The 13,029-nt window shown below is 43.4% G+C and overlaps 1 protein-coding gene across 3 annotated transcripts in view; it reads right to left on the bottom strand.

The window, feature by feature from the left end:
• Positions 1 to 5,509: 5,509 nt before the first annotated feature.
• LOC121334658 (katanin interacting protein) overlaps positions 5,510 to 13,029 on the bottom strand; it is a 56,333-nt gene continuing 48,813 nt past the window's right edge. For all 3 annotated transcript variants that reach the window (XM_041401988.1, XM_041401986.1, XM_041401989.1), the window contains exons 24-27: positions 11,500 to 11,601; positions 10,688 to 10,848; positions 8,247 to 8,335; positions 5,510 to 6,928 (exon numbers count right to left, since the gene is read on the bottom strand). In XM_041401988.1, the coding sequence (XP_041257922.1) occupies positions 6,873 to 6,928; positions 8,247 to 8,335; positions 10,688 to 10,848; positions 11,500 to 11,601 (408 nt within the window). In that variant the 3' untranslated portion in view covers positions 5,510 to 6,872. The remainder of the gene's footprint in view (positions 6,929 to 8,246; positions 8,336 to 10,687; positions 10,849 to 11,499; positions 11,602 to 13,029) is intronic.

The following is a 13,029-nucleotide window of genomic DNA, read 5'->3' as shown; positions in this document are numbered from 1 at the left end:
CCACCTCAGGTTGCCAGGCAGGAGAGAATTCTCAGTGAAAGAGATAAAAGGGCTCAGCTGTCCTGGCTCGTTGTATTTACTACAGGATCCTTCTCTTCCCCCAGCACAATGGTCCCCCTGGGTGAGGAGTCCTTTCCCTTAGAAGCCCTCCCAGCCACAGCAGCTCCCTCTGTGTTCCCTTGTCCTGCTGCTGACCACACTTTGCATCCCAGCATTTGCCTCACATCTGTTTCAGCTCCAGCTGCACTGCCTGGGCACAGGCTGGAGACCAGCTCAGGGATGGTCTGGAGACCAGTTCAGTCCGTAATTCTCAGCTGGGCTCACACCCCCAGGAGGCAGTAGCTGAGTTCCAGTCACTTCCTGACCCTTATGATGGCTCTGAGGTGCAGACCCAAACCTTCCCCTTCCACTGCTCCCACCCCAGGCTCCTCCAGGGCCACAAGACTTTCAGGTTAAAAATGCTCTTTTGCTGGGAAGGAGACTTGGCTATTTCCAGCACTGACATTCACCTCCACATGCCTAGCCCAGCACAGTGTTCTGTCAAAAACCAGTGTGAAGCTCCTTTCCCAGCTACATCCAGATAAGCTGAGGAAAACAACCAATGGGGCTCTGAAACAACAAATTCCATGATCCCAAGCAGCACTGCTGCATTTCACTTCCTACCTGCAGGCAGCACTTTCCCTGAGGCACACATCTGCTCCTGTCCCCTCACTCTGTGTTTTTATCCTCAAGCTCCATACCATGTACCTCCTGCACAAGCAGGACCTTACCTCAGCTGCCACATCGCTGCCAACAAAATCCTGTCATTCTTTCATCTGCTCTTTCCCTCCATCATTCTTTTGGATATTTTATTTTACAGTTAGATGAGAGACCTGCCTGCTTTTATAACTGAGGAGTTGTGAATGCTCTGGTCTGGCTGACAAGGTGGTGATCAGTCACAGGTTGGACTCAATGATATTGGAGGTCTTTTCCATCCTCAATGCTTCTGTGATGTCTTAGAGGAGGAGTTCAGGTGAGCTAATTCTACCTGTCTGATATATTTCCTTGGATTTATAGTCTCCAAAATGTCCATTCTCTTTCCACAAACAGCACAAAGTCTGTGCATTTTTGGAAGTCCCATGAGCAACAAGACAGAGACCAACACTAAGACTGAGAGTTGATTTTAGTCACACCCAAAGCTGAAAGCTAAAGGCAGGATCTCTCTGTGGTCTCACTGCCTAATTGAGACATTCCAGAAATAACCAGGACACCTGGGGAGGGCAGCTCACAGGTCGTGTGGTTTTCCTCCCCTAATTAAAGCCAAAGCAGTGAGCCATGGGTGGAGGCTCATAGAATGTTGGAAATAATATTCCAGGCTGGGAAATGCCTGCCCTGCTGCTCCTTGGGATGGTCAGTCCTCTCCTTCAGCCAGCAGCAAGGGAACACCAGAGAGCAGGCAGACAGAAGGTCTGCAGCCTGATTTCCCCCTTCTCCAGGAATTCCTAGGTCAGTAAGAAGGAAGTCACCAATTGCAAGTGTTTCCTTTTGGGCCCAGCTCTTTAACACTGCAGCACTTCACAGGGTCCTGAGCCAGGGCGAAGGGAACTGATGCTGTCAGACAAGGGTGGAAAATTGATCTCTTCCCAGCAAGATTTAGAGGCCAGTTGGACAAGAAATTACTCCAGCTGGGCACTCGGTCCCCATCTCTCAGCTCTTCCTGCAGCTTGGAGATTCACTCTATAATTGCTTTCTTAGTCCACATTTTATCCCCAGCTGACAGAATTCCATTAGGGTGATACAAGCAGTGTGATAAAGGGATGTTTGTGTCTCACATGGGCTCTAAGTCATTTCTCAGCAAACAAGCAAATAGTCACAGAAATGGGCAAAGAGGCCCCTGAGCCAGGAAGTCCCTCCCTTCGTGTGCTCTGACCAGCAGGGCTTCAGCCCAAGGGGGAAGCAGACACCCTCCCAGTGTCACACTGCTCCCTCCAAGGTGTCACACTGCTCCCTCCCAGTGTCACACTGCATCCTCCCAGTGTCACACTGCACCCTCCCAGTGTCACACTGCTCCCTCCCAGTGTCACACTGCACCCTCTCTGCTCCTCAGAAATGAACAGTTCTGAACACAGCACTGCCATCCCCAAAAATAGGGATCCCACACAAACAGGAGCCACAGTGCTGTGACACAGGAGTGGGTGACTGTTATTGTCATATTTTCTGGAAAAATCTCCTTGCCCAGGATTCTTCTCCTGGGGAGCTGAGAAGTCTCAGAGAAAAAGGAAAACAATATTATCTCATTGCTTCTCCCGTGTTTCACTGCTTTGGAATGTGGTTGGAGATTGTTTACCAACAGGTGATTGTTTCATTTGTTTCATGTGAATTGTTTTGACTTATTGGCCAATCACAGCCAAATTGTATCGAGACTCTGGAAAGAGACATGAGTTTTCATTAGTATCTTTTCTAGCTTCCTGTCTGTATCCTTTCTGTATTCTTTAGTACAGTTTAATATTCGTTAATATAATATAGATCATAAAACAATAAATTAGCCTTTTAAGAACATGGTGTCAGATTCATCATTTCCTCGCCTTTGTCAGGGTCTCAGAAAACACCAAGTGACACCTAGATCAGAGAGCAAGTGCCCTTCCTATGGGAAAAGTAAGAAATGAAACTAGTCCTGCAGCACACCTGAGCACGTATGTCTGGAGAGTGGAATGGGCTGGTCACAGCAGCAAGGCAAACAGTGACTCTGAGAGCACTTTCAGCATGGTTTTGGCAGACGAATTGGCTTTCTAAGCATGATGATGCAGCTAAAAGATAGTCATGATGGGGGAAAAACTAAAAGGGAACCCAGGATGCTGCAGGGTGCACAGTTTCAGTACCGGGTGAAGGACAATGGTGAAGCCATCACCACGTGGTGTCTGTTGTTCACATTTCTTGAGGAATGTTGGAAGAGATTTGGCTGCTTCAGTGACTTTTACCAGAGGAGCAGCTCCTGTTGGAGCTCAGCCTCCTGGATCAGCAGCCCCAGAACACAGAGAGCAGCCCAAGGCACCCTGCACAAGGTTTGGGTTCCCACCCTGGCTGTATTCCCAGGATGGTGTGGAGCTGCATCCAGCAGGGAGGACAGCAGGGAGCAGGAGAGAATGGGGAATGCTTCTCCTACCAATCAACCAAAGGAAAGCTGACTTCATCCCCTGCATGTGGCAGAACCCAGATGTCAATAAAGCCCTTCATGTTTGCTCCTACCTGACTTCTGCTGGGAAGTGAGTGTTTCCTGGGATTTTCAGAAAGTTTACAGACTCCATTGAACCTCCTTCATGCACTGCTCTCCTCCTCACAGCCTCACTGGCAGCAGCTCCTGTCTCTGGCCATTGCAGGGTGTTCCAAGACCCCAGTCCAGTCCCACAGCCCCCAGTCCCTCATGGGCACTGCCAGTGCCACCAGCCCAGCACACATCCCTGCTGTGGCAGGGCTGGGCACCACCAGGGGAGTGACACAGCAGGGACATGGTACAAGTGCAGCAGGAGCAGGAGATTTTACAGAGAACAGCACCACCTGAGCAGAATGCTGCAGTGCAGTTCCTGTCCCAGTCCAGCCTGAGCCATGAGCAGGGCTCAGTTTAATTCAGCTGCTGGACGAGGCTCCTATGGGTTCGTGGATGAGTGTCCTGACTCAGGAATACACAGGTTTCTGTGTCTTCTGTGCTGCCTTTCACACCCTGCACCACTGCTTGCTCCCATTTCCATGGACAGGTGCCTCTCCCTGCTGTTTAAATGCTCCTGGATTAAAGCACAAAAAGGCAGAAATTGAAAAGTTGCAGGCCTTCCCAGTATCTCAGATTACACTGCAAGCACTGACAAAAATATCTTTTTCTAGATCAAAAAGTAGGCAGCCTGGCATGTACTTCCTCACAGATTATTTCTTTATCCTCTGCCCTTCTCAGTGTCACTGTGGGACAAACAAATTGATTTCTGTTATCTTGATCCAAGCCCTTTAAATCCAACCACAACAGGTAAAGGTGAGCAACTATAACATAAAAGTCTTTGCAGGGCTCAGATATTGAAATTGGGTGAAACTTTTTTAATTTACATCAATACCTTCAGCAAAAATTCCTATGATTCCTTCCTTTTCCTTTGCTGTGCTTTTGACAATGTCAAATGATGTTACTGGGCACATCCTTGCTGAATTACTCCTGATGAAACTGTGCCTGACATTGACTCAAGAGCTCCGTGGGGATTTTCTTGATTGCATGTTTACTCTTCCTCTTGTCCCTCCTGTAAATGCCAGTCTGACATGAATGTACTTGTGAGGAGTTAGTTTAAAAAAAAGGTGAAAATGGAATAAACCCTTTTTTTTTAAACCCTGATTCACTGAAGAAATGAGTCAAGTGTCTATGTTTGAGTGTATAGGGCTGACTAGGACTCTTAATTATCCTTGGTTACATAAAGGGTCATTACATCTCAGCTCCAATTAGGAGGGCAACCACTGACAGCTCCTACCCCACAGAGATGAATGAAGTATTTTCTAAACATTATGCTGCTCTCTGGAATGACTGACTAGAACCAAGGAGTCCATCAGGCTGTACCGTGGTGGTTTTTGTCACCGCAGACAGCAGGCTGGCAAACCCTTCCTTCACACACAGACACTGCAGGGGAGGATGTTCCACAACTTGACAATCTTTTACAACATTTTCAAGACTATCATGGTCTTTCCACAATGAGGCAGCTGTGGGGAATCTGAATGGGTCCAAGGGCTGCAAGGAGAGGATGTAAATGTTGAAGCCACTGCACTCTGTGGCAGATGCCAGACCAGCTGCACTGGATACAGATTTCCAGGGGCAAAATGTGTTGAAAATTGGCTGCAGTCACCCACTGAGGTGAGGAAGACTTGGTGGCAGGGAAATACAGAGAGAACTGTGACCCATCTGAGCTTGACCAAATAGTTTGCAATAATTTCCAAAACCTGGAGCATTAGGGTTGAAAAATCGTTAGCCACCATGCAGGACTTTGAGATGCTCCAGACAGATACAGAGAAGACAGGTGAGCACAGGAAGTCCTCTCCCCCTCTTTATCTTTTCAGATCAATAAGAGAGATGCTGTTCAGTGCCAGGAAACAGCAGATTTCATTTCTCTGCACATCCAATGCAATTTTCTCAGAAGAACAAACAATGTGACAGGCCCCATCCCATCCAGAGATTGCCTACATGACAAATCTAAGATTGTGCCTTAAGCCTTGAAAACCTTGCTACACCCTCTCCCCTTCCAAACACAGACGTTTACATCTGCTCTGAGCCCTTCCAATTCCCCTCCTCTCAGCTTCTCCTCTTTTTCATTTGGAGTTGCCTGTTATATGATTTGGAACAAAAATTAGCACTTGGTTTTTGGTAGAATTACACCAGAAGCAAACGAGGGGAGAGTTCTCAGAACAAGAGGGTTCTTTAGTCAGTGCAGCTTGGGAAGAGCCCTTAAACAAAGTGCAATGTACTCACACACACTATTTTACATTTAAAAGTAAAGTCGTTTGTATTTAGTACAAAATAAATTCTTTTGCTCCATCAGTACACAGAAACCTGGGAAATGCATTGGTGTCTTGTGTCCTTTCAGCTCAGGCAACAGCAGTGAAGTTTTAATAAGCAAATATACAAGATATTACACTCCTGACAGGGCAGAAAGGGAAGCAGCACAGTTTGGTTCTAAATTGAGCTGCACCACTATCTCTGGTTTATGTGTAAAAGCACATCCTGACTTCAGCATTCAGTTCTCTCTGGAAACAATCACAGAATCACAGGAATGAGCAAGTTCTACATGAGAATCCATGGAAGAGATTTACAGGCTGTCACAAATACCAAGTTTGCAGGGAAAAGTACATTTGCATAGCAAATCCTGCAGCATATTTACTTGGTTAGAGTTTTTATTTAAATGACTACATGTGCAGGGTATTTTTGTCTAAAAATGTACTTCTCTCCTTACCTTCAGCTAATTAAAAGGCATTTACCATTTCTCAGAAGTGATGATCTGTTGCTGGCAACATCTGCTTAGTGCAGCACAGAGGCATGGCCCCCTTGTTCATAAAAATTCAGGCAAAATAGAAGGAAAAAGCATTGCTCTGTAGCAGGAGGACTCTGAAGGATGTGCAGAGCACCTGTCAATGGCACTCCAGGTAAAACACCTCGCTTGATTTTTCCATGGTAGTGAAATGATGAAAGAAATAATTATTTCACTGCAAAACATGAAAAGGTGACAGCTGAAATGCACTTATTAAACCTTGATAAAGCCACTTCCTGATCTCCACTTCCTAAAAGCATCCATCACATTTCTGCAAACCCAGTGGAACCTGTCTAGGTGTCAGAAACAGTGGCAGCTCCTACAGACAGCCCTGGCACCAAAACATGCCCAGAGACAGACAGCTAAAGAGTATTCCCTCTAATAAGTGCATTTCCCTGAGAACTATTTACAGGCATCAGAAATAAAGCAACACCTCCTTCCAGTGAGGATCTTCATGATCATCCAGCTAGGATTTAGGAATAAAAGCTTTGGAAATAATCTAAAAAACCTGTGGACAATCCGGCTTAACCTAAGTTCTCAGTACTTGGCAGAACAGTTGTCAGCAGAAAGGTTCTCACTCTCTCCTTTATGTTCCTTCTTCCCTGAATTTTCAATTAAGAGATAAGGGGGGAAATTCAGACAGATCATGACCAAAAAAAAACCCCAGGAAACTGAATTCATGCTTCAGACTTCATTCTGAAAAAAAAATCCTGTAGCAAATAAAACTGCCTCTCACAAGAGGAGGTGGTGCAGCAGCAGCAGACATAGAAAATCTTCCATTTGGATATGCATATTTTGGAGATCTGGAGTGCAGTTCCTTAGGGCTGGATGCATTCAGGACTTTCCTTGTTATCTTTTCCTCCTCTGCAGTCCTTTCTCATTCATGCAGGTTTTGGGGCGCAGAGCTGTTGAGGAAAATGAAGAGCTGCTTTAGCACTGTACACTAACAGTGAGGCCATGGGGTAAAATGAGGAACAGAAATGCCCATTTCTCTTTCCACCCCAGAATGAAGCAGAGCTACTCTTCTCAGTGATGTTTCTGACACTGACACTGAGTGCTGCCAGCTCTTCCACAGTCCCATGGAATTCCTTTCCTGTGCAAGCTACATTCACCTGAGTAGGAGGCTGGACCCTCCCTCAGGGAGGGAACCCCCTGAGGTCTCCCCCAACCCAAATCATTGCACAAATGTGTTATCAACACCTTCTGTGGCTGATACCAGCCAGGACTGCAGAGGGGACATGGGGCAGAGGGCAACAGGCACCCTCAGCTGCTGACTTCAGGGGCTCTGTGTCCTCAGTGCTGGAAAAGATGTGATGGCCATGGCAATGACAGCTGCTCTTTACTGGACAGGTCTGCTCTGGAAGCCAGGATGCCATTCCAGTGGGCACAGAGATGTCCAGGATACTTTTGACGAGTATTGTTAAATATGATAACTTTCAAGCTGGTTTTTCACAGGCAATGGCATTTCATATCCTTCTCCTACAGAACTGTTATTAAAAGCCATCAAACAATATCTGTAACACTTTGTGGGGAACTAATTGGAGAAAGTGTCATGCTCAGGAGAGAAAACCAATCATGAATATACCAGCTTGGCTGAGAATCTGAGATGTATTTAGGGAGCTATTCTGAGTAATTTACAATGAATGACTGGTACTCTTCAGACTATAAATACAATCTACTCTTTCTCCTTGGGAAAAAAAGAGAGGTTGTCTTTTTAATTATCACTTTGTAAGCAAAAAGACCAACCAGAAAGACAGTGGGAGGAACAGAGTCAACACGGTTCCCCCCTTGTTACACTCACTGTGATTCTGGGTCTGCTCAAGGAGCCACAAGCAGCTGATTCTCAGACACATCTGAACCATCTCTGAAGCTGCTTAAAAGGCCAGTGGGGATGCAATGAGCTTATTATTCCAAAAGCTATCAATGAACCTGCACAATTAACAGCCAGTTTCAATTTATCTTCAGCCAGTTTCTTTGCTGAGGATTTCTGCATTTGTGGTGCTGTGATGAGCCACAACCACATCATCCCCTTTCAGATTTAGATGCAGAGCAGAAACCCACCAGATGATGAAATTTGCAGTTTGTCTTTTTAGGACAGAAAAAGCAGAGCTAAATATACATAAGACTTCCCACTTTTCCCAGTTTAGGGCTGTAACAATGCTCATTATCCACACTGTGTCTGCAGGAATTGAGCAGAAGAAAAATGTGGAAGACAGAACTCACCCGGATCAGCCACAACTTGTTTCTTTTTGCTGCTGGTGACAATCTCATTTTCATTCATCATTCGTACATCCTGATCCCCCACATGATTGCTGAAAAGATTGAAATCAGTACAACGGCCAAAATCATCAACACTGGGGAAAGTTAGGAGAGTCATGGACAAGGATAGCAAAGAAGGGATGTCTGGAGTCCTGCAAGCTCAACAGCTCCACAGCACAGCCACACCACACAGGATTACCCACCCAGGAATTATCCTGTCCTCATCCACCTGAAGGATTTCCTGCCAGTTTTAATTAGTGGCATTCATTCAGGCACACATTCAAATATAAATATCATATTCACTCTACAATTTTCAAGCCTGCCTACACAGCTTGAACCACAAAGCAACCACAAAGCAAAGTGAGATTTTAAATCAGAGCTGTACAAAGGGGGTATAAAAATCCTCATATGGAACTTCCACACTGCTTTTTAATTCTGAAGGAAACTTTTCTGAACTAAACAAAACTCATTTACTGTGATAAGTTTTGCTTGCAGGCTTTTTAAAAAGCTTGCAGGCTTTTTTTTGCTTGTAAAATTTTAACCATTTCTTTATGGGAAAGAAGTAATAACTTCAGAGGTAAATTAAACTAAACAAATTACAGGGAAACCTATGAGCTGAATTGAAAGGTAAGGAAAATATCACTAATAACATCTCCCTATCACATAGCCCAAAAAAACCCATTTGTGCCTTTGCAATAAGTGTATTTTTTCTTTTCTCACAAAATGGGTTCTATTTCTGAAGAAAAACTTAATGCCCCTCAAACTGTCAGAGTGAAGCAGAAGAGCCAATATTGAAGCAAACCAAAATTTCAACTATTGATAATAATATCAGACTCAAATTCAGGTTTGTAAAATACTGAACAGTGCCATGAGAAAGAGAACAGGCCAACATCACAAGCAGCAGCATCCAAAAGCTCCAGAGCATTTTTAAAATGAAGGGATATTATCCAGCATGTCTTCCATTGCTGCTGAAGTACCCTGTATTTTAGTAGGGTGGAAGGTGAAAAAAGGGAAAAGATGATTGCAGACCAGGCTGGGAAGAAAGAGCAAGAAAACTCCAGCACAGGAGTCTGCAGGAGAAGAGGCTCAGCATGTTCTCAACTGGAAGAGAGACCATGCAGTGTTTGTGACCCCAAAAACTCCTCTTTAAAGTAGATCAAAGGACATATGTCTTATAAATATGTGCAAAGGAAGTTATGTAAAAAAGATCTGTGATTACAGCTGGTGATTCCCTGGCTTCAATAAAATAATTTTACTCACAGAAAGATCTGAAGCTGAGGAAAGTAAAGTTTTGTTTCCCATCTCCTTCTTTTTCCATCCCATTGAAAATTTTCTCAAAACTTTCATTTCCTCAAGGCATTTTCATTTCAGTGACTTTTTCACTTTGAGAAATTGTTCACCTCCAAGTTTTACCATGACAACAGAGCCACTGGTACAAAAACACGAGTCCAACACAACGCATCCAAACAATAATCATTTATTTAACCTCTGGCAGGAGCAGTGGCCAACAGCCAATGCTTCAGGGAAACACAAGAAAACAAACCCTGTAGGCAAATGTGAACTTCTGTCTTTATTCAGAGCATCTCATGTTCCTTCTGCTTATTTCTAAATGTTTGAATATCCTTCTGAGTGGATCACACACCATTTATATATGCAAAACTTGCCTTTTTTTTCCAAGTGATGCATGTGCAAAACACTCCATTTGTCAGCTGTCCAACATGTCAGAAAGTGTTCATTTCTATAAGCTTTCATTTTTTCACTTTTCAATCCCATTTAAAATAAATTATTCTTTCAAATCTTTACTTTCCTTGCCAGGGACTGTGTTTTTAGACCCTACCAATCCTGACCCTCTAAATGTAAGTGCCTTTTTCACTGGATTTCATCACATTCTCCATGAGATTGCCAACTTAGTGGTTTTAAAGCATCATTCCCCCAAATGCAATTAATTTCTCATTTTAGAAGTTCATTATTTTAGACTGTTCATAAAATAGTAGAATTCTGGCTTCTTAATTAGCATCTGTGTCAAATCAGAGGAGTTTATTTTCTTTAATTTTGGTGCTTGCTTTTTTTCATGATCTTTCTATTTTTCCCCCTCTATGTAATAACATTAGGATTTATTAATCCTTCTCTAAGGAAGCCTAACTTTTTTATTTTGTGTTTACAGGCTTTTATGAAAACAGATGTAAATATAAATCATGAATACCATGAAGTGCTAAAAAATGCTTGCAAACAAAGCTGGTAATTTGGTCCTTGTATCTAAAAATCTACTTATTCCTCCTCAGGCAAGGCCAGGGATGCTCTGGAAGGGAAGTTGCCTCAGCAATACACACACTGCTGACATCAGTGACATCAAGCCAGTTTTTAAAGCCAAGATTCTTTGTCCCAAGCCAGACCCACTCCCATACCTGATAACATTTCTCCTCTCCTTGTGGCAAATCCTCTCGTCGTCCGTGAAGAGGATGGTGTGGTAGGGCACCACGGGGTCGCACGTGGGCAGGATGCCTGACACCACATGGCTCACCATGTCCAGAATCCCATTGTACACCAGCAAGTCATCGACCAGAAGCTACAAACATTGAAGAAATAAACCAAAAATCCATCAAGAAATCAGGTCTTGCTTTCAGCAGTTGTCTCTAAAAAGCATTTTGCCCTATTTGTTTCACAAATCCAGTCATTAATTTAGCTTTTGTCCCTTACAACTTCCATTTCTCTCTATTTGCTGCTGGAGTTTGATTTTTTTTTTCCTCCCCAAGTTTTTTATCTTGTCACTGATGTTTTTTAATGCAGCTCTCAAGTAGGTAATTAAAAATGTATTTCGTGTTTTACATAATTGCCATTCTATTCATTGGAGTGAATCACTCTTAAATCCAGGAATTAATGAATCTCACCTCAATTCAGCTGTCTAAAACTTGGGTTTGTAGTTCAAACTAGTCTTCCAGGCCTACTCTACAGTCAGTGGAAAAAGGCAAGTGTTATCCTGTCTTAAGACAATTATCTAAGACATAAATCAGATAAAGTTTTCTTTCCCTGGACAAAAAAAGGGAGGACAGATGACTGGCATAGATTAGTCATTTTAATATTAGATGCAGAGTTAAATGAGATGAATCCCATCCTCTGAGATTACATGGAATCACACTTCAACAAGCTGTGAGAACACGTTCAGAATGGAGCCAGCTGACTCAACAGGACACACAAAATGCACAGGAAAATTACTTACACCAAACTCCTTCACACCTCTCTGAGGTGTCTTGGCGTAATTCCATAACTTGATCATTGACACGGTAGTAGGTACATCAAAAATGACATATACCCTATTCACCTGCAAAAGAGAATTAATTTATATTTAACAGCACAAAGTCCCCAAAGAAATTGAATTCTCATGCATGTTACATCAAAAGAGGTTCATATTTAAAGAAATATAGCTGGAGGAGAGATAACTGATGCTGGGGATGGGAGTTCATCTATCATCCCTGCTGATAATTCCCAGATGTTGGCTCTACCCCACAGCTGCTCTCAAAAGCACAGAAGATGAGATCTGGGGCATTCTTGTCATCCTGGACTGCCTGGAATTTGGAGGAGAGGGGGAGAGACACCTCTAATGAGTATTTCATAAACCAAATACAGACATGTCCTTAGGGGTAAGACAAGCTGGTGCCTCTTCTGTTCTGTTCTATTCTGCATGGAGAGACAATTTCCAAGGGATGGAGTGCCAGGACACAGGGAATGGTTTCTCACTGCCAGAGGGCAGGGATGGATGGGATACTGGGAGGGAATTGTTCCCTGTGAGGGTGGGGAGGCCCTGGCACAGGGTGCCCAGAGAAGCTGTGGCTGCCCCTGGATCCCTCCAAGTGTCCAAGGCCAGGCTGGATGGGGCTTGGAGCAACTTGGGACAGTGGAAGGTGTCCCTGGCCATGGCAGGAGGTGGGACTGGATGGGCTTTAAGGTCCCTTCCAACCCAAACCACTTTGTGAATCAATGATTTTATTCTATTCCATTCCATTTCATCTCTTTCTGCCAAATATGAATGGAATCCACCTTTCTATTTGCAAAACTAAAATCTCCCCTGTATGTCCTGAAAGCCATTGCAGAAATTTTGCAATTTTTGTGTGAGTTATACTACCAGGAATTTAGAGACAATCCTCCAGATGCTTGCTAAACAATTACTGCTTGAGGTATTATTCATCTGCCTTTCAGTGACGTTAATGTCAAGATGTTAAGACCAAAGATTAGGCAGGCAGGAAAGCAATCTTGCCTGTTACAGTTAATTCCATGCTTCTCCTTTTATGAGCCACTATATCAGCTTCAGATCAACATATCTTAAGCTTCATCTTTAGCATCCTCTGAAGTTTTAATCCTTTGATGTACTAGAGAAGATACTGTAGGTTATATTAAATCATTGTGTTGTTTTTTAGGTTTTTTTTACTGAAGAAAGAAAGGTAGATTGGATCAATAGAAATGTTTGCATCTGTGATTTTCCATGAGACAACTGGAGCATTGTCTCCAACAACAACTGTTAATCCCACAGCAAATGATACATTTGATTAAAAATCCATTCAAACAAAGAAATAAAATGACAATCAGCAAAAGGAGAACAAATAATTCAAATTCTGCTTATGTAAGAAATGAATTTGAAAAACAGGAAAGCACTTTCAGAATTAAAAAGGAAAAGTCATTTAGGAAGGAAAAGAAAGGCTATAATACCAATTCCCTTCAAGATTTTGAAGCTTCCAACACATCAAAGAGTTAA

The sequence above is a fragment of the Onychostruthus taczanowskii genome, unplaced genomic scaffold (genome assembly GCF_017590055.1).
Source record: "Onychostruthus taczanowskii isolate IOZ18803 unplaced genomic scaffold, ASM1759005v1 scaffold19, whole genome shotgun sequence".
NCBI lineage: Eukaryota > Metazoa > Chordata > Aves > Passeriformes > Passeridae > Onychostruthus > Onychostruthus taczanowskii.
Note: the sequence above shows the minus strand (reverse complement) of the source record. Positions and strands in the feature narration are given on the sequence as shown.